At 45.4% G+C, this 26,220-nt stretch overlaps 1 protein-coding gene across 4 annotated transcripts; it reads left to right on the forward strand.

Annotated features, from left to right (window-relative positions):
- Positions 1–165: 165 nt before the first annotated feature.
- On the forward strand, positions 166–24,304 carry DDI2 (DNA damage inducible 1 homolog 2). 4 transcript variants are annotated; one of them, XM_069780425.1, is made up of 10 exons: positions 166–363; positions 5,002–5,131; positions 6,194–6,424; positions 8,800–8,926; positions 11,047–11,174; positions 11,766–11,894; positions 12,678–12,781; positions 13,202–13,391; positions 17,754–17,816; positions 17,907–18,148. In XM_069780425.1, exons 1-9 carry the CDS (start codon positions 226–228, stop codon positions 17,768–17,770), a joined length of 1,194 nt encoding a protein of 397 aa, XP_069636526.1. In that variant the 5' UTR covers positions 166–225; the 3' UTR covers positions 17,771–17,816; positions 17,907–18,148. The 4 variants fall into 4 exon arrangements, with proteins under 4 accessions (XP_069636526.1, XP_069636523.1, XP_069636525.1 ...); XM_069780422.1 differs by lacking the exon at positions 17,754–17,816 and having other exon boundaries at positions 17,907–24,304; XM_069780424.1 differs by lacking the exons at positions 17,754–17,816; positions 17,907–18,148 and adding an exon at positions 15,545–15,750.
- Positions 24,305–26,220: the final 1,916 nt, after the last annotated feature.

Genomic DNA, 26,220 nt, shown 5'->3' on the forward strand with positions numbered 1-26,220 from the left:
TCCCACGTGCCGTCGCAGGGAGAGGGGGGCGCTTCCCCCGCCCCCCCCCCCCCCCCCTCCCGCCAGGTTCCCACCGATTGGTCGAGCGCCCCTGATTGACGGCCGGTGTCTGACCCGGCGGGGCGGGCGCTTTGCGACGGCGGCGCTTGACGGCGGCGACGGCGGCACTTGGCGGCGGCGGGGGCCGGTGGTGGTGGCGGCGGCGGCGGCAGCGGCGGGTCGGCCATGCTGCTCACCGTGTTCTGCCTGCGCCGCGACCGCAGCGAGCTCACCTTCTCCCTCCAGGTGGACGCCGACTTCGAACTGCAAAACTTCCGAGCTCTCTGCGAGCTGGAGTCCGGTATCCCGGCGGCCGAGAGCCAGGTCAGGCCCTGCCCGCCGACCGGCTCCCCCCTCGCCCCGAGGACCGGGGAAGGGCCCGGTCGTTCCCCTCCCCTCACCCCCGGGGTGGGGGTCCCCTGGGCTGGGATCGGCTGCATGCGTGCGTGTGTGTGTGTGTCCCCGTGTCCCCTCTTCAGCCCCCGGGGCCTCCGCCCCGCCGGGATCACAGAGTTCGGGGGTTATTTGGGGGAGGGGTTGGCCCTCCCCGCGCCGAACTTTCGGGTTTTGTGGAGAAACTCGTCGTTTTTTCCCTTAAAATCCTCCTCTTCCTCTCCGGAGAGGACTCCGGGTCCCCGATGACTCGATGTCTTACCGGGGTCCCTCCGGGAAAGGCTCGGTCTCCTCCCGCGGTGGAGCTGAAGGGGAGGGGGAAAAGGGAGGGGTTTATTGAGTTTTCAGAGGAATTCCGTGTTTAAACGGGGAAAGATTTGGAGTGGGAGGAATGGGAGCCGGAGAGCGGGGAAGGTGGTGGCCCGTGGTCTCCTCAAACCACAGGGAATGAGGCTGAAATGTTCAGAAAAGGGTTTATTAACCATATCAAATTCCTGCCCGGTTCTGAGGCAGAAAAGGCAGATTGAGGCTTTTTCCTCCCTCTTTTTTTTTTTTTTCCATATGGGCGCGGGGACCGAACATTGTGTCTGCTTGCTTTCCCTCACCGAAGATCCCCCTCCGGCCCAAATTCGGGGCTCGATCATCGTGAGCATGCCAAAACACGAGGCAGGCTGTGGTGTGGGGGTGGCTCTCGTCCGTCTGTCTGTCCATCTGGGGTTTTCTCAGTGTTCTGGGTTCCGTCCTGCTTTTGTTTTTTTTGCTGTGCGATTTCTACCTGGTTTTCAGCAGGGGTGAAGTGTTGCTGGACAGGGCAATGTCAGCTCCTTTTCTTAGGGTGCTGGCCACCTCTGGCAGAGTTTGAGGAGTTTTGTGGCGATCACTTTTGCTTCCTGAGCCGTTTCCGAGTGTAAATTAATAAAGTATTTTTCCAGTCAAGCAAATATTAGTCAGCAATGGAAGAACTGCTGAACTGGCAGCCCTTGAGGTGGACGTGTTCCCTCACTGAGCAGGTTCCTGACGCTTCACCCGCGGCATTTTGCTTTACCTCTGCCTTCGGCGAGCCTTTTATTTTGGGGTGAGAGGTTGGTTTTGAGTGGGAAGCAGTCTCCAAAGCAGGGGTAGAAAATGAAGATGAGGTGGATTTTCCTTTAGGGGGAAAAACTTGATTTTTGGTAGGTAGAAAGAGAGAAACCACTTCATATAAAGGTTCCTGTCTGCTACACTCCAGCAAACACCCCATGTCTCCATCACAGCCACCAGCGAGGCACCCAAATTTGCAGCCAGTAATGGGGACAGCCTCTATGCGTTGGACGCCATGAGCACACAGTGGCTTCAATATCTCTGGGCACGTGGAGCATGAACTCCTTGTTGTCAGCTTTGTCCCCCTTGCATCACAGTAACCCACCAGCTCTGGGTCTATTTTAGGATCATGAGGGGTCACGGACTTTTCTGCTTATGTTTTCCTGGGAGTTCCCTGCCTTTGCAGTTAAACTGCTGCGGAGCTTTGTGATTATGTCAGCTTCAGGTAACAGGGATCAGTGCTGTGCTTTTTGTAGCCACCTCTGCTTTCCTTCTGCTCACCCATCTGCCGTTTATGCATCATTTTGCTTCATTTCTTTTTGTGTTTTCTAGCTGTGTACTTATTGTTCCTTTTTCTACTGTTTCTGCCCAGCGTTTGTGAAGTAGTTTGAGGACCTTCAGTGGGAAGAAAGTTATAAGAATACAAGCTATCAGTGAAGCAGCTTGTTGCATAGAAGGATTTTGTATGCTTAAACCATCCTCCACAAATAGGCAGTATTACATTTGCCAAACTTGGTGGTTTACTGATGTTTTTCCGTAACCAAGGCATACATTGTGTTAAAGATGTCATGTTGGCACAAAAGAGAGGATGAATTTAATAGTAATGATTGTGCAGGGTGGAGTAAACCATGGCTGCATGTGGAGGAGGGTTAATCCCAGTCTTGCTCTCTGCTGTTTCATGAAATTAATTCCTGGTGCTGCAGTTTGGGGTGGAGGCGAGCAGGGGGCTGCGAGGTTTCCAAGGGATGGTTACGTTCACAAGGCGGAGAGGGCGACATGAGATAACGGCGACGGCTGCTGGCGGGCTGTGGTGATAAGAGGAGCTGGGCGAGGAGAGGGGAAATAATTCAGCTCACTGAGGTTTCCTTCACGCATCGAGGTGGTGGCTTTTCTGGAGAGGGGACAGGGAGGCTCTCAGCAGAACTGCGTTCTTCTGGCAGCACCATTTATTTCCTTCATTTCTCTTTACACGCCGTGCATCTCCTGTCCTTGGTTGTGCGTGGCCGTGCACAGGAAGATATAACAGCTTCTGAGTTTGGATTGATTTACGATTGCTGGTGCTATCTAGCACTCTTGACTGGGGTTCCTTGCTCCATGAGGAGGTTCTACCCTATGGCATCATGCAAAATCCAACCATCGTGCAGTAACGGTGCCTGCATCCCTGCCCACGTCACCTCCAGAAGAGTCCATGTCCAGTGCCTGGCCAGCCTACAAAAATATGCTACAAACCAGATAATGAAAATGCAGCAAAATTAAATCAGTTTGTTTTAACAGCAGAGCAGAATGGGTCAAAAGCGTATTAAGCCGTGCTGATAATGGATGTAGAGTGAGAGCCAGGCGCTTAATTCATCGTCTGAGGTGTTAAGGCCGAATGCTCATAAATCCAATCCCAGCAAGATGACAGAGGTAAAACCTCACTTAAACTGATTAACTTGTCTCTTCCAGAGCGTCTGCGCAGGGAAACTGCCATTTAAGATTTGCGCGTGCAGCTGGGATTTATTACAAGCTTGCTTTCTCTGTGGACAGCGGCATCACTGAGTTAGGCCGGGTGGGACGCGCCCAGTAACATGAGAGGATGCGCTGGGACTCTTTCCATCACAAGCTAACCTTAATTATGCCAGTAACGTCTTGCAAACCATCAGAGTAGAGACCGCACGCCTTAATATAGCTTGCAAACGGACCTGTGTTTGCTTTGGAAGGGACCCAGTCTGGTGCAATACTGCTGAGGCTGTGAAGTGTGTCGTTAATGAGAAGGTAGGAAGCTCGTGCTTGTTTCTAATTGTGTGTGTTTCTCTAATTCTGATGGCTCTGATTGCTATTGTACGTGGTTCTTGTTATTTTTGCTTTTTCTGTCTTATCTTACTTTGGCACCACTGCTGACGATGCATCTCCACTGTTAGAATGCATTAGCAAGATTCTGTGTAATATTTCCGAGTTGCTGGAGTAAAGCAGTGGAAGTCTGTAACATCTTCCAGACCTTAAGACGCATAGTAATTGTGTTTGGGGTTTATTTGGATCTGCTACTTGCGATAGCATTGGGTAGAGCCGTAGCCCATCCACGCAAGGACTGCGAAAGCTTCTCCCACGCGGCTCTGCCAGTCCCGACCTGCGGCAAACCTGTTGCTGCTGAACCAGCTTTTTCCAGACCCAGAGAGATGCGGTCTTGCGAGATGCGGTCTTGCTAGACGGGGTGGTAAACGTGAAATTCGATCGTATGCCCGAGGGGTTTAGGCCAAGTTCTCCAGTGCTTCATGCTTTGGACTCCTGCCAGGGGTAGGAGGTTGTTGAACCCATCTGCATAGTCTCATTGCACTCCAATGAAGGCATAGAAACCTTAAAGTTTATCAGATACCATTTCTGGGAACTTTTGTTCCTGTAAAGCACGTCTTTATTTTATTTTTCTTGCTTCCTTGTAATTTAGGACATCTTGTAGGTATTACAGATCTAATGTTAATAGAAATGTTCCTGTGGTGATTATTCATTTTTATCTCAATACGTTTTTATGTTTAATCTGCAGAACCCTTGTTAAGTCAGATTATCATAATAGAAAATGATGTGACTGTGTTTTATGGTTAAAAGAAGTTAATACCCTGCCATGGACTGACCGGAGTCTTGGGAGTGGTGTCTTTGGGTGCTGAACCTTCAAGTTTCATCACTGAAGTAAACTGGAAATCACTGAGCTAATTGTTGAGGTCCCTGTAAAACTGGTTATTCTGGGGAACCATGGTGTGGGAAAAGGCAGAGATCATAGATATGGGACTGGATCATCCATGGATCTACCCTGATCGATGCTGCCTGCACGTGTGCAGTCAGTGCTTGGTCAATAGGTGCTGACTTGGGGGGGAGGTAACGCTGTAGAAGTTGTCCGTGACGTGTGTAATCGTAGAGATTGGATTTTGGAAATGTGTGGCAAAGAGCCTTGGTGCAAGGCTTGCTTTCCTTTAATAATCTTGGCCTCTAATTAGGAGAGATCAGCCCTTCTCCGAGATGCTGGGTTTCAAGAAACCATTGCTGGGTTTCGGTAAGCCCAACTCCATGTTGTTGTCCAGCCACTTACTGGTTGAGTGAGGTCTTCCTGTGCCTGAGGTAGAGGTGCTTTGGCAGGGCCGGCCCATGCCTGTGGTGAGAATTGCACACTTTCCCTTCTGAAGCTTGAGATTTGTCCAGAAGATTTACTGGAACGCTTTCCTAAAAAAAGAAAAATTAAAAGCAAGATGTTGTCTGCTTTGTCACGCATGGTGTTTTTCATTGCACTCTCTCCATGAACAGATAGTCTATGCGGAGCAGCCTCTAACTGACAACAACAGATCTTTGGCCTCCTATGGCTTGAAAGACGGGGACGTGGTGATTTTGCGACAGAAGGAGACCGTAGAGCCACGGCCCTCCATCCGTTTCCCAGGTGAGAAAGGATTTGTGCTAACTTCTGTTCTGAGTGTGCAAAGATCTCAATATTTATCAAACACCGACTCCATCTCTTGTCAGTCTCCTTTAGTACCTTGCTAGGCAAAATACTTAGGAAGGGAGGGCAGCTAGGGATGAGGCAGGGGGCTTTTAAAATTGGCTAAAGGGCTTGTTATGTAATGGGGGTTTTAATTCTGAGGAAGTGAATACTGTTTTACTGTTATTTTTGGGAAATACAGAGAAAGCAACAAAGGTAACTGGTTCAGAACAGCAGTTTTTGTAAAGGTGTGTGAATTTTCATACAACTGCTGGTTCCCTTCCCGCTTGGAGTAATGGCACAGTAATATGCAGTCTGTGCGGCTCAGACACATTAAAAGGCTGTATCAATGCTCTGAATCTGCGCTGTGACAAATACCCAGAGAAGCCATGTCTTGACAAACCCAGTTAAGCAACCGTGCATATGTGTGAAAGACTCCTCCGATAACGTCTGAGTGGAGCCCTGCTCCTCTGTCCTGCCTTCTGCAGCAATTCCTAGCAAATCCCCATCATAAAATATCACTGGAAAAAAAGGTACTGCTGGCTGAGAAGGGTGTGGGAGCATTGCTTGAGGTCTTCATCCTCCTGCCTCAGCTGGAGGATGGGTACCTGCAATGCAGGTCTGCAGAAATGTTACTTTTTTTTTTCTCCCCTGCTTTTTTTTTTAATCCGAGAGATTCAGAAGTGCCTTAGAGACATTGGGTTTAGCCTTGCGATCTTTCCGTGCGGTATTCACATTTGTGAAGCTGGAAATAACTAGTCTGTGATTCAGTAAGTGCATTTCAAGGGATAAAAAAATGGGCCAGATAGAAGGCTAGACCAGTTACGTAAAGACGTGCTAGCATTCCTAACCCAGTAACCCGAGTACGTGGCCGTGCTTCCGACACAAATTGCTATTCACAGAATCCGGTCTAATGCTGTAGCATTAAGAGCGGCTCATCCTTCCCACAGTTTTTCCACTGTGTTTTTCAAGCAGAATTGTAAACTTGAAGTGCCAACACCTCTGACCTCTTTTTCCCTCAAGGTCTGCCGAGGATAGACTTCAGCAGCATCGCAGTTCCTGGGACATCCACTCAGCAACACCAGCCACCAGCACAACGTCTTCGCCCGTCACCTCCCGATGCACCTTCGTTCCCTCAGGGTTTGGACAATCCGGCGCTGCTACGGGAGATGTTGCTTGCGAATCCCCACGAGCTGTCCCTGCTGAAGGAGCGCAATCCACCCTTGGCAGAAGCGTTGCTCAGTGGAGACCTTGGTAAGTTGGGGTTTTAATCTGTGGGAGGTGGTTTTAAGTCTGTCTGAGCTCAGTTCTAATAAAAGGTTTTTAACTAGCTGGGATGTTCGCTGCCAACTAATTGATGATGCTGATAAAAGGTGCCAGTTGGGAGTACCCAAGGCAGAGTACCTCTCCTTCTAACAAGACCGTTTCTGGCGAGTTGGGTGTATTTCTCCTGCTTACCTTCTTTAATATCCTCTATCCCCTACTTTGAAATATCAGATGCACAGATAAGTCGAGTTTCTGGGAACACAAGTGGTTCAGGTCCCGATTTTTATGCCAAGACTCTCCGAATGCACATTTTCCAGTAATGGTATTGCATTTGCTGCATCCCAGAACCCACTGAGACCTCAGTAGAGAGCAGTACACTATAAAACGAACTCTGTCCATAATGATTAGCTGCTATGGAAGTGGATGTCAGAAAGGGAGAGGAAAAGAAACAAGCAAATAGTGTCTAATGTCATAAGTCATAAATGTTTAAGTTTCTGTTAATCTTGAAAGTGTTCATGTATTTTGGGCACAGTTGAAGCCTAGTGTCATGTCCTTCACTTCCTCTGAAGGTGAGTAGCTGATGTTGGTCCCTCATTCTTCATGTGATGAAAACTTTGAACTCTAGTGTCCTTTCAGGATGAAAACAGTGGTATTTTGGGCATCAGAAGATGTGCTTCTAAACCTGTGCAAGATGTTTTGTTAGGAAATAAATCCTGTTGAGTTTGGGGAAATGAATGAAGAGGAGGAGCTTCTAGCAGGAGACTTTTTTTCCTCTTTCAAGGTTACATCCTAGTGATTTCTCTCGGTCAAAGGAAGCTAGAAAGGAACTTGCATGGATGTTGTCAGCTTATTTCATTTTTTAATTCTGACTTTAGTTCATATCCAGACTTAAAACCACGTCCTTTGTGCTCTCAAGCTTCTTCACACTTCTCGTAAGTGCTGTGTCCGTAGTGCAGGAGTTTTTCCCATCACCTTGAGAAGTTGTGCTGCTCTTGGCACAGAAAAGGAGAGGTTAAGCCCAAGACACCCAGAACTGGCTTATCTGCTGATCTGTCTTGTCTTGTTGTGCACATTAAACTTTGAATCAGACGTGCGTTTTTAGTCCCAAATCGCCGCAGTGGGCTGTCAGAAGGAAGTGGTTTGATCTGGTTATGCTCTCATCATTCTGTACTGCTACTGTGTCAGTATTTGGGCACAGATCCAGTTCAGCTCTGGCTCTGATGCCCAAATATATGCATAGATACATGCCACATGACTGTGCTGGATGCACAGCAAGCACTTTAGAAGGCACCTGCTGTACAGAAGCCTAATTTAAAAAAAAAACAAAAACAAGAAAATACCCAATGCCTTCCTGAATATATAACAACAGCCTTTGAGCCAGAGAGCTTCTTCATGGGAACTGCATTTCTGGAAGCAAACCCACAACCTTCTGTGTTTACAGAACTTAATTTATTGCCAAGTCCTTTTGGGAACGTACGTGATCACATCCAAGCAGTAAAAATTAGACAGAAGCCATCCAAAAAGTGGGGATCTAAAATCTGTGTCCTTAAAACATGCAGCTAGACTTTGTGAAGCAGGTGTCCCACCTAGGACCTCTTGATTTCAGTGGTAGGTATTCGCCTTCAGGGATTATAATGTCTCTGTCTTTGCCTATGTTGCTTGGGTTTAAAGCAAGTTTTGTTGTTAGCCTTTTTATGTCTTACAATTTTGCGTTTGCTCTTTGCTGGATCTACAGGCTGTTATTTTTCCAGGGATTGCTGAGTGTAAAACGTGATAGATTTTGCAAGCTGTTCTTGTAGATGGGGCATCTCACTGAGAGCTATGAAATCTCGCTTCTAGCCCTGTCTGAAGCTTTTTCAAAATACATGTGCACTCAAGCTTCTTGTTTGAATTGTGCAGGTTCTGTAGTCCAGATTTCTGCTTTGGGTCTCATTTATCTGCTGTTCTTGCAGCTGGTTTTTTTGAAGTATTGCGTAGGCAATTCTTGCTGCAATAGAAGAATGAATTCCTGTTTTAATGGCAGCTCTTTGTTTTAAATATTGTTGTCTTCATGTTTTTTCCATTTTTCTTCCATATGAAAATGTACGTGCAAAGAAATTGAGTTTGATTGTGCTGAGTTTGGGTAGCAGAGACGAGGAGAAAGAGCTCTGTCCAGTTGCTTTTCATCTCAGTGGGTTCCCAAGTTTGCCACCAATCCTTTGAGGTCCATCCCTTCTGCCTTCAGAGAAAGCCTTTTTTGCCTGTGCTGCTGAGTCTACCCCTGAGTGCATGCTGGCATAAAAAGAAGAGTTTGCTGTGCCAGAACTTGACTTGTAAGAGTAGTTTCCAGTAAAAACCATTTCTGTTTCTCCTTGTCACTGCAGAGAAATTCACCAGGGTGTTGCTGGAGCAACAGCAGGACCGAGCCCGGCGGGAGCAGGAGAGGATCCGACTCTATTCAGCTGACCCTTTTGATCTCGAGGCACAGGCCAAGATAGAAGAAGACATAAGGTAGCAAACCAAAGTCACTTGCAGGCTTTGGAGGTCTTCACGGCTCTTTTTTCCACAGGGTGCTTCCATCCATGGTGCTTTTTCCTTGGAGGATGCAAGGAGTGTGTTTAGATCTTGCCTTAAGACACACATTTGCTTGCAGGGCGATGCTCTGAGCCACCTTTGCACATGGGAAGGTTGGGATTCAGCGACGTGTAGGTGCACCCCATGCTTTAGATGTATCCAGCTGAGCACAGATCACGAGGTGGCAGCACCGCTGTCCATGCGTGTGATGTCCCAGAGCTGTCTAAGCTGGTCCACTCTGAAGCAAGAGCACTTGTGGAAAGCTCTTAGCCAAGATCCTCGAGAGGTGGTACTTGGGTGCCTCGGACGTGTTTTGAACTGGAGAGCTGGACCTGTGCTAGTCTCTAAGCTGAGCTCTCTGCACAGCAACGTGGTGTCATTTCTCCCAGCTGCCTTTGAGATTTGGTTTCACGTACTGCTAATTGTTTTGCCTCTCTGGTGAATTCCAGACTCTGAACATCACTTCTGTCAGAAGAGATGTTCTATAGAAATATGTTCTGCTCATTAGCACTCGCTCCCTCTTGCTGTCTTCCAAATGTAATTGCGTTGGGCTGAGGCTTGATTTCTCTAAATCTGGTGAGAAATCCTTGAGTCAGAACATGACTGGTGGTTTTTTCCCCAATAACAAAATGTCTTTCTGATACAGGCTCATAGCTGGTCATAACCACAATTCATTTGTGGTAAGAGTCATTCTTGCATTATGACTGACAATGTTGGTGCTGGATAAATGCTTAGCTTAGCAATGCAGAAAGATACAGGTTTGTAGATAGCAAAACATTGCTCAGGGGCACAGGAACGCTTTCCTTCTTCCATAGATGAGGGGACAGATAAAGGTGATGTGCCCAAGGCTGTGCAGCTGTTAGGGAACAGTCTGGGCATCTAGCAGTCCCCAGATTTCACACGCCACTTAGTTTCTCTGAACTCCTTGCTTAATTAGATGTGCTCTGCCAAAGATTGACTGGAAGCTATTACAAGCATCGTATTTTTTGACACACGTCTCTGTCCTTCCAGTGGAGAGAGCACAGAGAAAACAGAATAATAGATTTGACAAGAGAACTGAAACTGAAGATTAACCACTGCATGTCTGATTTAAGCTTAAATAATAAAGGCAGAACAATGTGTGGCTCTTTGTTTCACAAGTACGTGAAACGGGACAGACTGGCAGTAGGGCAGCAGGGTACTTTAGCTCCCAAGTAAGCCAGGTCTTGGATGCCGTTAGCCATTTTCCTCCCCCACCAAGAAACCATGTCTACCCATCTTGTTGTGGGAAGGCTACCACAGTGCAGAAGATGGATAAGAGAGGAGCTTGGGGGTTTTTCCCTTCCGCTACTGAGGAGGAAAAATGAAATGGCATCAAAATTGGAAGCCCTTTTCCCATTTTGGTAGATAAAGCTATTTTGGATGCAGTCGCTACGGATACCCGTCACTTCCAAGATGACTGTAGGGGCCGTGATGGGCTTCCTGAAGAGTGTTTCTTCTGTAGGCTTGAATTTGCACCGAGGGCTTGTGCTCATGGTGGTGTTCTCGCTGCTGTTTTGCTCCCCTCCCTCCCTTCCTATGTCTGGAAAAGGAAAGATGCCAGGGAAACGTTGGAGGATTTTAATGTTCAGCTCCTGTGTGGGATTCCAGCATTGTAGCTACTGGCAACATCTTCATCGTGTGCCCTCAGTGCTTTATTTTAGAGTGACTAATAAATACACAGGTTTTTTGCTCACAGGTTTTCCAGATTAACTGTGTGGTGACAGCTTTCTGTTGCAAACAAAAGGTCGTCAGGAGCTGGAGTGCAAGTTAGGCAAGGTGTTGGAAGGAGCAGTCTTCATGGCTGCTAGGGAGCGACTTGGTGTCTCTGGATTAAGCGAAGATCATTACTAGCAATCCCTCTGCCAAGAAGCCTGTGTTTAGCTAATGAGGCAGTCTTTGTTGTGTTTTAAACATGCTGTTTGTAAGGTGAGCTGCAACGGGTGGGATTACCAGATCTGTTTGTAAGTTGGAGGGATGCTTATAAGGTTTGGCTGATGGAAGGTCTGATTTTTCTCTCTCTTCTCCGATAAATTCAGGCAACAAAACATTGAAGAAAATATGACGATAGCAATGGAAGAGGCCCCCGAGAGTTTTGGCCAGGTGGTGATGCTGTATATTAACTGCAAAGTCAATGGACATCCTGTGAAAGCCTTTGTTGACTCAGGTGAATTGCCCCCATTTTCATCTCTTTCTTTGCACTCTCCTTCACTGAGGGAGACTGTAAATGCTCCAGAAGTTTTTCCCAAAAATTCCATAATAAAGCACTGCATTACAGGATTTTGAAGCACCTAGTTAAAACCTGAAAGCAGCCTGGGCATTGTTTAAGGTGAACAGAGCAAACTTGTGAGAAGCAGCACACGTGAGTGCTTGAACACCCCAGATCAAGGCTCCTGTGAGAATTTCTGGGGCTCCGATGCCAGAAGGGGCACTGCCACATGTGTGCCTTATCTCAGTTTACAGATGGGGGATTTCACATGCTTTTAATGCAGTGCTTCCCATCCACAGCCTTAAAGGGAAAGTACTTGGGGTTATTCCAGCTCTACAGTAATACATACTTTACTGTCAGTGCTGATTTGTGTGTATACAGTCAATTCAACTCAGTGGGATTCACAGGAAGCCTTCATGCCCTGATGCAGTTGCCTGATGCAAGCGGGTTGGTTTCCCGGCTGCTGAGTGCAAGATCTTAAGCCCTTCCAGGAGAGAATTTTAATTTGTGATGGCTGTCAGGATTTAACATGAATTCTGTTGCTGGTAGGTGCCCAGATGACCATCATGAGCCAAGCTTGTGCTGAAAGGTGCAACATTATGAGACTGGTAGATCGGCGGTGGGCCGGCATTGCTAAAGGTGTAGGGACGCAGAAAATAATTGGCAGAGTGCACTTAGGTGAGTACTGCCATTCTTCTTGGGGCAGCTGTAGTGGCAGTTTGGCTGCATTTCCTGCAGTCTTGGCACCAAGGAGTATCTGGTTTAATGCTATAATTGTTAGAAACTCCTGCAGAGTAAAATAAAAGTGCATCTGCAATATGTTCGTTTGTCTCAGGCACAGTAGTCTGGCTTCTGTCTCATTTAATCCTTTTTTAATGGAATTACCTTAACACTTTTAGGTGATGGAGTCCTCAGCTCAGAGGATGTGTTCACTCTGGGTGCAAAAAACAGGGCTAAGGTGAAATAGCAGGGTCTTTCCTGTTTGGGGTGGGACTGTTGGGCAGTGTGAGTTGCTCAGGAAGGGTTCCAGTATAGTGGAGTGATTCATACTCCTTTGGGAAGAGAAGGCTGGCTGTGCTCTTGTGCAGGTTTTCTGGATGAGAGAAGATTATCCTTATTGTCTGAAAAATCGATTCTCTTCACTGTTGTTGCTTCTTAGGCTTGTGCTCTAATGAGCTGTACGCAGCTCCTCTAGCTTGGAGGGTTAGATAAGCAGTACTTAAGGCTCTAGAGCAGGTCAGCCTTTAAAATAATTAACTTCTTGAGACAAAGGCAGGCCTAGGTAGTCCCTGCAGCTTGCACAGGGCTAGACTTTCTGTGACCAAAACAGTACGTCAGAGCTCTGGTTTCAGATTTGCCCAGCAGGCTTGTGCAGACTTTTCCCAGGAGATGGAAGAGCAGAAAGTAGATTTGTTGCGCTGCAGTGTTGCAAGGTGGTAACTTCTCTCCCTTGCTTTTCAGCTCAGGTCCAGATTGAAGGGGATTTCCTGGCGTGCTCCTTCTCAATCCTTGAAGAGCAGCCCATGGACATGCTTCTAGGACTGGATATGCTGAAGAGGCATCAGGTATCCAAAACTCTTTTGAAACATTTACGGGCTCTTCCAAGTTAGGTGCTAAGTGCAATGTAAATGCCTTGCCTGTGAATTTATTAGGATTTTTCTGGGGAGAGTTGATGGTGCATTACCTTCCAGCCAGTTACGAAAGAAGTACAATATACTACGTACATCATGGATAGCTATAGAGTATCTGGCTGCTCCCTGAATTTTTTTGCTCAGATCAGAGATTCTCAGAGCTTTCCAGCTGAATGATTTATTACAAATGAAGTCATACAAGGCCCTTTGCTTATAGCTGATGCTCTTGGCCTGTGCTTAGCTGCTGTGAGCTGTTCCCATTGGAAATGGATTGTATAACCTTGTGTCTCCTTTTTCTCCGGGAAACTGACTGGCTCTTACGCAGGCCCCTGATGTCTCAATGCTCTTTCACAGTGTTCGATTGATCTCAAGAAGAATGTACTAGTGATTGGCACAACTGGCTCACAGACCACTTTCCTCCCGGAGGGCGAGCTCCCAGAGTGTGCCCGGCTGGCTTACGGGGCCGGGCGGGAAGATGTGCGGCCGGAGGAGATTGCAGACCAGGAACTAGCAGAAGCAATACAGAAGTCCGTAGAGGAAGCAGGTACCAGGAGGAGCCCAGTTGAAATATTGAATCTGCATAGGTTTCTTGCTGTGCCTCGGACTGTCTGTCAGCAGTCCCCCTTCTCAGCTCCTAGGAGACGCAGTCTAATGCAGCATCAGCGAGTAAACAGTGGAGAGAAAGGGGCTTTATTCTTGCTCATGGCCTCTAACTGCACTTCTGTCTTCCTTTCTGTACAGCAAAATTTGTCTGCATGAAGGCATTCAGGGGTGCTTGCTGTTTAATTTGTGCTCTCATTGCAACTTCCTACCCACTCTTTTCTTGGCCTTCGAAGGTGTGGATATAAACGGTTGTCTCTGGCACCCGATCACCTGGGTTGAGTTGTAGTGCCTGGTCAGGGACATGGTTCAGTTGTGTGATATTTTAGCAGCCTCGTGTAAGGACAGCTTTGTGGAGGCTTCCAGCATATAAAAATAGAGGAGCTGTAGCACTGTACAAATCTCTGGGCAAAGGTTCATGAAAATTTTTAGAAATAGTACTATTTCAGCATTTTTTCCTTAGAATGGTGCTTGTGCTCTTGGAAGGTGAATTACTTCTCTTGCTGAAGATTACTGTTGCTCCAAATTTCAAAAGAAACAGCTGAATTCACATCCTAATGTATATCCTCAGCCTTAAATGTGATCTGCAAAGAGAATTTTCACCCTCCCTGTAGTTTTGTTCCCTGTGCCTCTGGAACCCATAAGCTGCACAAATGCAGACTGACTGGGCTATGGAAGATTTTGGTAGCTGCAAAACTGAGTTAAGTGGAGATGCCAAAATAGCTGAAAGCTGAGCCATAGCTCAGCCAAACTGTGTGAAACTCAGATTTTCTGTTTAACTCCTCTCTTAACTTCAGCATATACTTTTGACTAAAGGAAAGCTTCATTATTTTTTCCCACTATTACAGTGAAGATGTGAATACCTCACAAAATGTATTCCTTAGGCCTTTTCCAAAATTTTTGAAGATAACATTTTATATGCAAGTGTTTTGTAGAGACTTTTGAGTTTTACTGCTAATTTTTCCTCTGAAAGCACGCAGTAAGATTCTGGTCCCAGACGCATGCAAAACTCTTTGCCGGGTCATGTTTAAGCTGATAAAGTTGATTTCTTCAACATTTTTATTGCTAATTTTTTAAGACTCTTAGCATGCCCATATTTAAAATTGAAGTGCGATAACCAGATTTAACCATATATATATAACCAATTGTAATGCACTGACATTTTTCTTTAACGCTTCCCAGTTGCTGCTTGATAGTCCAAAGCGTAAGCAGTGACTTACTTGCAAACAACTAAGTTGTTTACATTAAGGGGAGCAGGGGACTGCACTTATTGGTCCCTTTGACCAATTTTCTTCCATTCTAAGAATACAAGTTTTCCAGAGATGCAAAGATCTCGAGAGCAAGGCTTGGCTTTAATGAATCAGCAAGAAACAGTTTGCATGTTTGACTTCTAAAGCCAAATCTGAATGCTTATTAACTGAAGCTGCAGCAAGTATAGAGAAACACAAACATAGATTTGACCTTGCCCCTAACAGGTTTTGACATCACTAAAGGTTGGACTCGGTAGCTTGGGCTCATGTCTCTTCACATAACCTGGCAGAGAAAATGTGCCGATGTAAATACTAGTTCTTTCCCTGTTAAAATTTTGAGCCTGATGAACCTTCGGTTGGTTTTTGCAGTATCTCTCCATTTCAGATGAGACTTTGCAGACACCGCAGCTGGCTGGACTTAGTTCTCTGCTGAAAGGGTCAAATAAAAAGCAAAGCTCTTGGCCCAAAATATGTGAATCTTTACAATAAAAGCATTTTAGTCAAGTGCTTTAAAATGAAAAGTGCCTAAAATGACTTAAATCAAAGCTGTTTGTGTACCAATACAGTTCTAAAGACCACGTGGCTTTGTTCAGACTAATCAGCAGTCTACCGTTTTCCATTGGTGCTGAGCCCGAGAGGAATGTAAAAGGTCTATGAGAATGGGAAATTCGTTTTGTGTATATTCACTTAATGCTTGTAGAACACCTGTGTACAAAACTAAGGTAGGTCTTGTTTAGGTTGATTGCGTCTAAGTCTTAGGCATATTGCAAGCCTCTGGTGCACAGGCTATATACTAAGATGTCAGAATATTAACGTATACCCTCTTCCTCTCTTCCAAAACTATTAGCTGCTGCTAGATGGTACCAGGAAAACCAAGTAAAAGAACAGGAAACTGGAGAGGGAGAGAATGTAATGCAGGACCAAAGAAGCTCAGCTCCCCGCAAGGCTTGCGTTCTGTCATAACGGCTTGAATTTTTGGTGCCTTCTGGTAGATGGTACAACAGAAATCACTGCATACATCTGTAGGCTATTAAAGTTCTTGTTTTGAATGCACCTGGATTATTCTTGAGCTTTATTTAATCCCCGGAAGCCCACTTTAGCAAACCTCATGATTTCTGTCAGCTGACTTGCTGGTGTTTCAACACCTACAGCAAGGCAGCTGAGTTGGTAGTGGAGTCCTAGTATGTTTTACTGTGATCTAGATCCTCCACGTCTGCTTCATTTACGTCCGAGAGCTTGCTCTTTTCTGCCAATATGCAGTGCTTCCCACCACCACCGGGAAACTCGGTGATTATGGAGGATTTACAAAACTGGCAGCAAAACTACAGTTGCTTTAGGAGGAAGCGTATTCAGGTAGTTTACCTCAGGTAGTTTACCCCATACACAGCTTTCATCCAGACAGCCTCGATACAAGAAAGGCACTGCCACCACATATGCAACTCAGGCTTTTCCCAATATAGAGAGGAATTTATCCCTGATGATGCACTTTGTGGAGAAGGGTTTGTTCTTGGTGTTAGGTGGATCGATATCCTTGATGGGGCTGGGATTCAGCTCGTGTAGATACCCCAGGAGGAGGATGACAATGGGTCTCGGAAGGATGACGCTGAGGAGTGCTTGGCAGAATACCAGCTACTTCTGCTGTCTAAATGACTGCAAATCCCTGATGTGTTTGACTGATCAGACCCTTACTACCGATCCACTGAGTCGAAAGACAGTTCTGCTTCCTCTCTAAAGGATTGGCCTGGGAGCAGAGAGCGTGAACGTAATCCTACTGTGTAGAAATAGATTCCTCAGTTTTTCATCCGTATCCTGTGTCACATGCCTCTTTGCCACCCTTAGGAACGATGAGCAGTCTGAAAATCTGCAGGATAATTCTGGCTTTTTAGTACTCCAGCATCACCAAGTTGTCATAGCTGCATTAAGACCAGATGTGCAGCGAACAGAAGGGATTGCTCTGCGCAACAGCTGCTGTATTTTATACCAAAGTGTATCAGAGGTGCGCTATCGCAGCATGTAGTGCACCATTTTTATTTAATGGAGAATAAAAGAAACAAGTAGCTGAGGTGAAAAAGGCAGATTTCTTCCATGTTGTGGAACTTAAAGGAAATCCTGGCTGTACATGTGAGCATGGTTAGCTGTCCCCCAGTACACCTGGGTATCTGTAAAAAGAGAAAGACTTAAGGTAGAACAGTGGCATATGTTTAAGACTACTGAGTTTGGAGGCCTCTGTGAAGGGAAAAAGGGAACTAATGCAACAAATTACACAGCACAAAATCTGGATAACTGACACTGGACAGAGTAGGGCTTTAATGGAAGAACAGGCACTCTTACAGTAAAAGGTCATGTTAGTGATTTAAGGAGAGCATGAGAGCTGATACATTAGCAAGATTAGACTATTAGCAAGATAAATTCACTTATTTAATCTCGCCTGATAACTAGAGCCAGTGTTTGGTACTACTGATAGAGATCTGCAATTCATCCGTTCTCTGTGTGGAGAAGGAAACAGTGAGCTGGGTTTGACTCTGGCTGTCTCTTCCTTTGCTTTGCTCTTCCCAGTTCCTTTTGGAGATTTCTACCTTTCACACTAGGATCTTTATGCTTCCCTTTTGCAGCAAGCTGGTGTTTGCTCATCTTCTCTTGCCTGTGATGGCGCTGCTGGGAGCACAGTCCAAGAATTGTGTTGCCATCTCAGTTCTCATTTCCCTGAAACGTGCCTCCTGAATATCTTCAGCCATACAGGGAACAAACCAGTATGGTGCTAGACACATGCCTTGTGCTGCGTATATTTTATCAAGTGTATAGTATCACCCACAGACCACTCTGCAGCGTAGATAGTACAGAACAGCCTTTAAACGGTTATTTTTGACTTGACGTAACGAAGTTCCCAGGGAGAACTCCTTCTGGAAGGCAGTGAACGTGAGGAGCTCCTGCTGCTTGCACGCTGTCTTGATGGACAGTCGGGAGGGGAGCTGCGAGGTCGCAGGACTATAACCATGCATGTGGTGTGCTCTGAATGCTAACACAAGTTTGGTGTGTTTGTTTCCTAATCCAAACAGAACGTCAGAAGCCTTGATGCATGTAGTGTGTGTTTACTGCAGCTGGAGTGGGCCACAGACCAGGTATTTATAGCCATTGGTTTATAAGATACTATAGTGAAAACAGTGGTTCTCCTGTGTCCTAACTACTTCTTTCTTTCTGTCTTCTGTTAGAGAATAGTGACAAAGAAACTACCTCACTGGAAATGCCCTCGTTACCAGCTTCTGATGGGTTTCAAAATCCAGTCCGGTCTTCAGGACTAAATTCCAAGATCTGTAATCCCACAAATCAATTACTTGATCGTTCTGTCTCTGCCCCTGCTTCAATTTGCTCATCCAAATCTAGCCTTGCAGAGCCCATTGATCCTAGAGCCGTCAAGTCTTTTGAGTCTTCAGCTGAATGCCAGATAACCCCAGAAAAAGAACATCCTCTCTTATTACAGCATCTTTCCAATAACGCTTCCTTGGCAAATAACAACCCTTCTCCCCAGACCGGGGAGGTAACCTGTTGCAATCCAGCTTGCCTTTCACAGAAGACACTCGAAGAAACCTTTATTGCTGACAGTCTAAAGGAATGTAACGCTAAAGAACAAGACCGCGGTCAGGAACACCCTTTGGAAGTGACAAAAGAAAATAGTTTGGCTGACACTGCTGCTAAGCACGGGCAAAATAAAGATACATGTCTGTCTTCAGAACAGGCGGAACAGGAGCAAAGGCGTGAGCTTCCCGTAGACCATCAGATGTGCAAAGAACCAGAAAAGGAACATCTGGAGGAGCAAACTGAGACAACTGACCCAGAACCTCCTTGCCATGTTGGTGGGGTTCAGAAACCTGTTGTGGAAGAAGCCAGCCAGCCAGAAAATCCTCCTACAGAAACAAGAGGAGATAGACAGGAGAAAGCAGGTCATTCCTGTCCAAAAGGGAGTATCCAAGTGTCAGCCTCCTGTAGCTGTATGCATACGGAAGCCTTCATGGAAATAGATGTAGTTGAGCAGTCTGTAGCTGAAGCGCACAGCTCAGCAAGCGAGCAGAAGCAGCAGGCTGAGAACAGAAGTGTATCTGACCTGAACGTGGATGCCTTTTCCATGGAGGTGGAGTTGCTGAAGTCTGCATCCTCCTTGAGTGATCCACTTTCCATCGGTGATGTGCCGCAGTCTGAAAGCACTAGTGAAATTCCTGCAAAGTGTAACAAGTTGTCTAATTTGGGGGCTGAAGACAGCTCTTCCCCCTCCAGCATCCATCAGCTGGACACAGATCCAGGAAGACCTTCAGAAGAGCCATGTTTTTCTTTAGCATCAGCCTTGAAAGAGCTTCACAAACTCTTGATTATCAGTCGGAAAGGAGAATGTAAAATCCTTGCCTCTGAAGAAGTCTCTCAGCTGGAAATGGTTCACAAAGAGCCAGTAGCACAGCAGAAGGAGCTTTCTGAAGATGAACAGAAAGGCTCAGATCCAGCCAGCCAGGAACAGAGTTGTTCCTTCTATGAGGCGAGGTCTGAAGGTGGAAGAGCAGAGGGGCAACAGCCTTGTGATTCTGGCATAGAAAACATCAGCACTGGGTCTATCAGTCACATGCAGTCTGCTCTTGGAGAAGGTGCTTTAGAGATTCAGAAGTTTTCAGGTAAGAGTGATTTGATTGTGGTGAATTCTGCAGCAACATCTGACCAGCAACAGGGCTCTGAGCAAGCAGAGGTTTTGGCAGAAGGTTATCGGAGTCCAACTAGTCCAACTTTGGAGCAAACCACATCCCTTTCCTCTGCACCTGCTTTGGATGGAGGTGCACCTCAAGATACTCGGAGCCTGTTCACAGCAGCACCTGGGAGAAGCAGCAGTTCTGCTCCTGAAGGTCCGTGGCCGTTGGGTGGGTGTGAGGAACCACTGCTGAACCCACCAGCTGGCTATACTGGACCTACCTCAGGTGCTTCTCCACCACCTGCTTTCCCTGCAGCTGATGTTGATCGGATCCTCAGCGCTGGCTTTACCACGCGGGAAGCTCTCGAGGCTTTGGAACAAGCGGATGGAAACACAGATCTTGCTCTTCTCATTTTGCTAGCCAAGAGTATTGTTGTTCCTACATAACTATGGAAGAGGTAGCTGACTGGGGTGTCTTTTCTTTTAAAGGACGTATCTAAACTATACACCATAATGTACAAGCAGAATGTTGAGCCAGATTTTTTAATTATTTGCAGCCAAAGTAACTTGTCTCTTCTGTTTCACTCGTTAGATTTGGCCTTTTAAAAGAAAGAAAACGTCCTAGCATTGTGTGGACAGGATAGCTTTTAATTATGCATACTGGATTAAAATTAATGTTTTTATTTAAATGTACAATTATAGAATAAGCTCCAGTGTTACGAATAAAAAGCAGAAGCCATTAAGATCACCGCCCTGTCCAGCGCAAAGCAGATTATGAAGTGAATTGACCGTGCGTGCGTGTGCACGGGACAGGAGGTGCACGCTGAGTTCGGTATGGCGCAGACACAAAACGGCGCTTGTCCAAATGGACTTTGTGGATTTGTTTTAGTTCTCCTGCGCTTTGTAACCCAATGTCCATCTGTGATGCTGGTGAAACTATTATGGCAGCTACTAAAGGTATGTAGATGCCCACAGACGTGTAACACTTTGCAAGAGGAGTGAGGGGTGGAGGGGGGTTTTGGAAGTGTGCGTTTTCGTGTGTGCACGGGGAAGGCTGATGCCTATTTTTGCCAAACCCTTTTATGCTCTTGGGCCAGTGTGTTCAAGTTTACAACGTGGGGATAGAAGAAGGGAAGGGATAGAATTTGGTGCTACCAAAACTTAAGAGATGTTTTAACTTATTTGAAGATGTGCTGGTATTAATTGTAGCGGGGGGGGGGGAGGGAAAAGGAGTAGTTTACTTTTATTTTTTTCTTAGCCTTGCCCACATCATGTTTCCCCCATACAAAAGAACAAGCTCAACCACTTTAAGACAAAACCTTAATGATGAAATTGTTTTAACCAACCAACCATGTGTTACGGCTCTTAATCCCCCTCTGCCTGGGGAAGAATGAACTGTTTCAGTGGATGCATTCTCTATGCACCGAGCAGGGGTATGATCAGAAGAATGAAGAAATCTGCTTTGCACTAGTTTTTCTGGATATTTGGGGATGATTGGCCTCTCAGCTGTGGAAATGCAAACTGCAGAAAGCCTGTAGCGACTGGTGGGGTACTAATTTAATACCTCTTAAAGAACGAGGGCTCCCCAGTAGGGTTTATGAAACAAATGCACTGACATGGCTTCTGCATTATAACCATCGTGGCCTTCTGGGAAGTCTCTGGTGAGTAGCCTGCATGATGCACTCATCTCCTCACATCGAGGCTGTGCTGTAGGAAGCCCTTTCCAGATGCTTTTTTTTGGGGATGAACTACTTTGTGATGCTCTGCAAAGCCCCAGAACACTGTTGGGGCTGGGGAAGGGGAAGGAAAGCGTGGCTGAAACATGATACCAAATTTTAAGTAGGAACTTTTATTTAGTCCCACTTGCAAATCTCAGAAGTGGCTTTGTGTCAAGTGTTCATCTTGAACTTTCTGTTTTGAGCTAAACCTGAAGTGATGGGTCAGCAGTGGTTGGAAACATGTTTTTGTTCATGGCTTTCATTTGTTGTTACCATTGTCTCAGGCCTGTGTTCCGGGTGTTTTGTTTTCACTGTTGCTTAGCAGATTTGCCTACATGTATGCTAGGCTTTTTCTCCATGCAGGGTGGCGTTTAAAAACAACACAAATTTGGTTTAATCTGTGAACTTGCAGGAGTTTCTGATGTCAGTGAGCAGTGGTTGTCAGATTTTTCTTAGGCGCTTGGGCAGCCAGGAGATCCTTTAGAATAAGGAAGAGCTTTAAGGCATTCCTCTGTTGAATGGAGCTTTTGCATGAGCTGTGAGTGTACCAGCTAGGCCTGGGGCTCCCAGACACGTTCAGCTCATATCCCACTACTTGTGATGCTGGGAGCAAGCATTGCTCCATGTGTATGTAGGAAGCAGTGCTTGGCTGTTTGGAACCCCTTGCTGGAGCAGCATCGAGTAATTCGCTTGAGGCTCTGTTCAAAATGAGTTACTGAGGCAAGACGACAGCTTTATGATCTTTATGGGGCAGGTGGTAAGAGTTACCCCTGCTGAAGATTTTTTTTAATGTTCTCCTTGCAATGAGCACCTCAAATCAGCAAAAGGTCCCACTAAAGGGGTAATGCTTGGGCTGGTACAGGAGTACAATGTCATCAGATCTCTTCCTTAGAAGCCTTAGGAAATAAGATATATTAGACCCATTCCCATCTACATCTGGTTCACTATCAAAAGCAGCAACAAGAACGAGGCTCTCGGAGCCAGCACATCAGTCTAAACGGCCGAATCTGCTCCCAATTCATGCCACGGGTCTCAGTGAGGTGGTCCTGGGAGCAAGCCCCCATCTGGTACGCAGGTCCCAGCTGCAGGTTGGCTCTCTTGGATGCATGAGAGCTGAATTTGCGCCCTTAGCCTGCAGGTTGATCTACTGCCAGCTTCTTGAAGCATCAGATGTTAGCCATTCAATGTTATACCCTTTTCATATTTACACTTTATGTTTTTAGAAGCAATTGCTAATAGCTAGACGAAGTACTGCTGCTTTGCACCAAACTGGTTAAAGGCTCTAGTTTTACGGCCACATTTACTTAGACTGCATATACAGAAGTTATGCTATAAAAGCTTTAGAGCATCAGCCAATTTGCTTCAATGCTCAGTTTTATTCTTTGTCAATATAATTTTTGAAATCTGCCCTTCTGCCAAAGCTGTACTGAAGCATTTATCAATAGTGCTAGAATTTCCTGGGTAACTTTCTCTGAACTGCTAGGAACAAAGCCTGACCCCCAACTGATAAACACTTGTAAAACTATTTTATTAAGTTGGTCCAAGCCTGGTGATTTAAATCTCTTAATTTCAGAGCCTTGCTTTGAGTGAATGGTTACGTGCTGCTAAATTAGAGAATAGGTTTTTTTAGGAGCAAGATTTATGTTGGAGAAAATTGGGGCAGTGGTGAGTATTTAAGGTTAAAATAAAATCTAATAGAATGTGTATTTAGCAAACGCCATCTTAAAGTTGTCTTCTGTTTTAATGTGCATGTGTGTCCTCTCTGCTTATGCACACATCCTTTGCTCAGCCTTTAGCAATCCCTTAACTGGTCTCTGTGCTTACCTGTCCCACAAAGTGGGAATATTTCTATTTAAGCAGGATGGCAGACCACTACAGCTTGTTGGCTCTAGCAGGGGATAAAGTTAATGCCAAAAGCTGCTCAGGTTTCCAAGGAGCCACGTACCCTGGCCTAAAATAAGGCTTTTCACCGTTTTCTCTTCCCCCTTCTCATTAATCACTGCTCCAATGTACTAATGTCACATCAGCTTAGCAGAATGATTTCACTATGAAAAGTCCATCTATAGAGAATAAAGCAACACTCGGAAGCTGCTTCATAAAGATGCCAGCACCTGTGGGGACCCTTGTGGGTCTGTAGAGCTTGTTTCTGGGTGTTTCCTGAAGCCACTGTGGTCATGTACCTCGCTGTTCATTTCTGAGATGTATTCTTTTCCTTAAAGATACTAAAGGAATTTACTTGGCCTCTTGCTATTTCCGTACATGAGGCTCTGGGTGAGTTTAGAGGTGATGTTTAGTGAAATATCGACGTCTGAAAGCTGCTGGGCACAGATAATTCTGACAAGAGGAGGAAATTATTTCCTGGTGACAGTTCCTGGCATGTTTACCTGCTGCTGGACAGAGCTGAGCTACGCTGCGTTATCATGACAATCTCTGCCTTGTTGCTACGTATGTTCAACTTTCTACGTAGACACTTGGTCTCCAGGACTGTTAACCTTATACCTCCTAGATATGTTCCCTTCTTTCTGTCTTTGTCTCTCCCTCTTGCTGTCTCCTTTCCTCAAAAGTAGCAATATTTAAGTGTACTTGCCGAATGCTTAACTTTCAGATAAGTTTTCTTTAAAACACTATGCCATTTACAAATAAAAGAAGGAACAGATCCTAGAGGTTTCTTCACCAGACTTGGACTTCTTGCCAAATGGCTCCCCAGAACTCTGACGTGAATTCAAAGAGGAGAAATCGAGAGGTATTTTTGCCTACCTCTTTTGGAAGTCAGCTTGGGAAATGGGGTCAGTTTCGTGTACATCATTCCCTTCTGCAGCATTCAAGAGATTTCTTCCTGCACTGTGTAGACGAGGCTTAGTCCGTGATCCAAATGCGTAGCGGTTTGGGTTACTCTTTGACTGATGCTTTTTAGCTGAAGAGTTTTACAAACTCACTTAAGGAACTTGAGGGAATTAATACTCAGGAATCCTAAAGCTGGTTGCATTTGTGTCATTTACTCTTCTGGGCTGAACATAACTGCGGTTGACCTTGCAGGTGGCTGAAGGGAGGAGTGGTTGTGTCATCAGAGAATGGGATGTGGTTCTGCCCAAAGTAATACACACTTGATTCTTTTTTTGATTTTATTTTTTTTTTAATATTGGGGGACTGTTTATCAACAAAATTGATGTGTAAAAAAAATTTGATATTTAAAAAAATGAATAAACACTTTATCATAATGTTGCTTGATTGGTCTGTCTGTGTTTCTGAGGTCAGCATCTCTGCAATCAAATCCTTCTCTGGCTTTTTTCCCAAAGCCGATAGAATTTCCTTAACATAAATGTTGCCATTTTGAACATAACGAGTAGAAATCTGTGGCTAAAATTATTCCAGCTGACAGGGCCTGAGAACAGGCATGAGAAATTCATGTATTCATGGATTCCCCTTTTACAGGGATGGGCTGCTGAATCCTTCAGGCAGGATTTGGAAGAGCATTAGAGTACCACACAAAACATAGCACGTGGCCACAGCACTGTCTGCTGGAAAAATGAATGAGGCACTCCTTATGTCTCCTGTGTAAATACCTCATTTCCAACCAGATTAGGAGATGGTTGGGTTTATTTTTCTGGAGCTGAAAGCTAATCTCTTGGGACATAAAAAAAATTGGCATTTATATCCCTAGAAAGTTCATGACAGTTTTCATTAGAAATAACTTTTTAAAAGTCCCATTCTCTTAGTGTCATGTAATAGACATGTTTTCGAAAGGTGGAGTAAAGGATCTTCCTCCTCTGAAACTTGCGGTGCAGTCAGCTAACCCTAAGTGGCAGCATTTGTTCTATGGAGCAGTAATTCCTTTTTCCTATCTTGAGAAACAGAGGCACTTTTCCTTCAGACAAGCACTGACCATTAAATCTCAGATATCCAGAGAGCAGTCAGTGTTGGTACCAGAGACACAAAAACACAAAGGGTTATGAATCAGTTGCTGTGACAAAGCACTTCTTGGACAGTGGTTTTCTCCTCGCATGTTCAGAGCTCTACATGTTGTTGTCACTATTACAGTGAAATTATGTCATTAAGGTGGGTATTAATTAGGAGGGCAAAACTACGTTTTGAATTCTGGTCTTGGGGTAGGAAAGGGGAAGGTTTTAATGTGTGGGCTACTACAGCCCTGTTCAATGTTTTCATACATCCAAAATGTTTGCAGTTTCTTCTGCTGGGAGATGATTTAAGAATTTAATGCTCTGACTGTTTGAAAATGATTTTTAGTACTTGGGCCTTATTCTTTCTCCTTTATGAAGGTGGTATTTGGTATAGCAAATTAACACAACCATAACAGCGTGGTTCACATTAGGGATTGTCCCAGTCTGTCTGAATTGGGACATTAGCACTTTTAAATCTGCAGCCCCTTGTATGGCCGAGGTTCAGGTCCTGTGTAATAAATGTAAAGCTTACTGCAAGTTGGTGTATTTCCTTTGTTATCTTTTATGGAAGCTTTAGGAGTAGGACAAGGGATTCCCCCAGAGGTCTAGAGTTTAAAAATTATAAACGAAGGTTTTTTGAGTAGTCACGTGGGTGCAGAGGCTGCATTAAGAGCAGGAGCTGGATGCAGAGAGGTAAGTATTGCATCATATGACTTCCTGCACCAGAATAGTTCAGAGAGTGGTCAACAGAAGAAACGTGGCTGAGCCATCGCTCATGAATTCCACAGTGCCACTCACTTAAATCCACTGCCTTGCTTCTCTGCAGTCTCATGGTTTTAGCATGTGCCTGGCATTGCTTTGCCAAGTGAACCACTTTTGGGGTAGGTTTGTCACCAGAATAGGATTTGGGAAATCGTGCTGGCCAGCCTGGCCTTTGATTCACTCCAGCCTTACATTGATTATCTGCTCTACCCCTTCTTTCCTCAGGGGTAGATGGGGTGAAGGACCCCCTCAGAAGTGTAATTGCTCCACTATGACATGATTGTCTCTGACAGCCAAGCTTACTAATTACAAGGTGCTGTCGTGATTACCAATAAAAGCATTGAGTCACGCAGACAAGGATGTGAGTGCTTGGTGGTTGAAATCCTTCACAACAGCAGCTGCCAAAGGAGTGTCTAATCTTGAGTCTCTTTGTTAACAAACGAAAATGGGAAGAGTTTTAAAATCAAAACACTTGTGC

This window comes from Haliaeetus albicilla, chromosome 4 (assembly GCF_947461875.1).
Source record: "Haliaeetus albicilla chromosome 4, bHalAlb1.1, whole genome shotgun sequence".
NCBI classification, from domain to species: Eukaryota; Metazoa; Chordata; class Aves; order Accipitriformes; family Accipitridae; genus Haliaeetus; species Haliaeetus albicilla.

Bases quoted from the DNA above. Each gene is read 5' to 3' on its own strand.
- DDI2 (XM_069780422.1), top strand. From the start codon at position 226: ATGCTGCTCACCGTGTTCTGCCTGCGCCGCGACCGCAGCGAGCTCACC. The intron at 364-5,001 runs GTCAGGCCCTGC...CTCCATGAACAG, and splicing joins TCCCGGCGGCCGAGAGCCAG to ATAGTCTATGCGGAGCAGCC. The intron at 12,782-13,201 runs GTATCCAAAACT...GCTCTTTCACAG, and splicing joins ATATGCTGAAGAGGCATCAG to TGTTCGATTGATCTCAAGAA.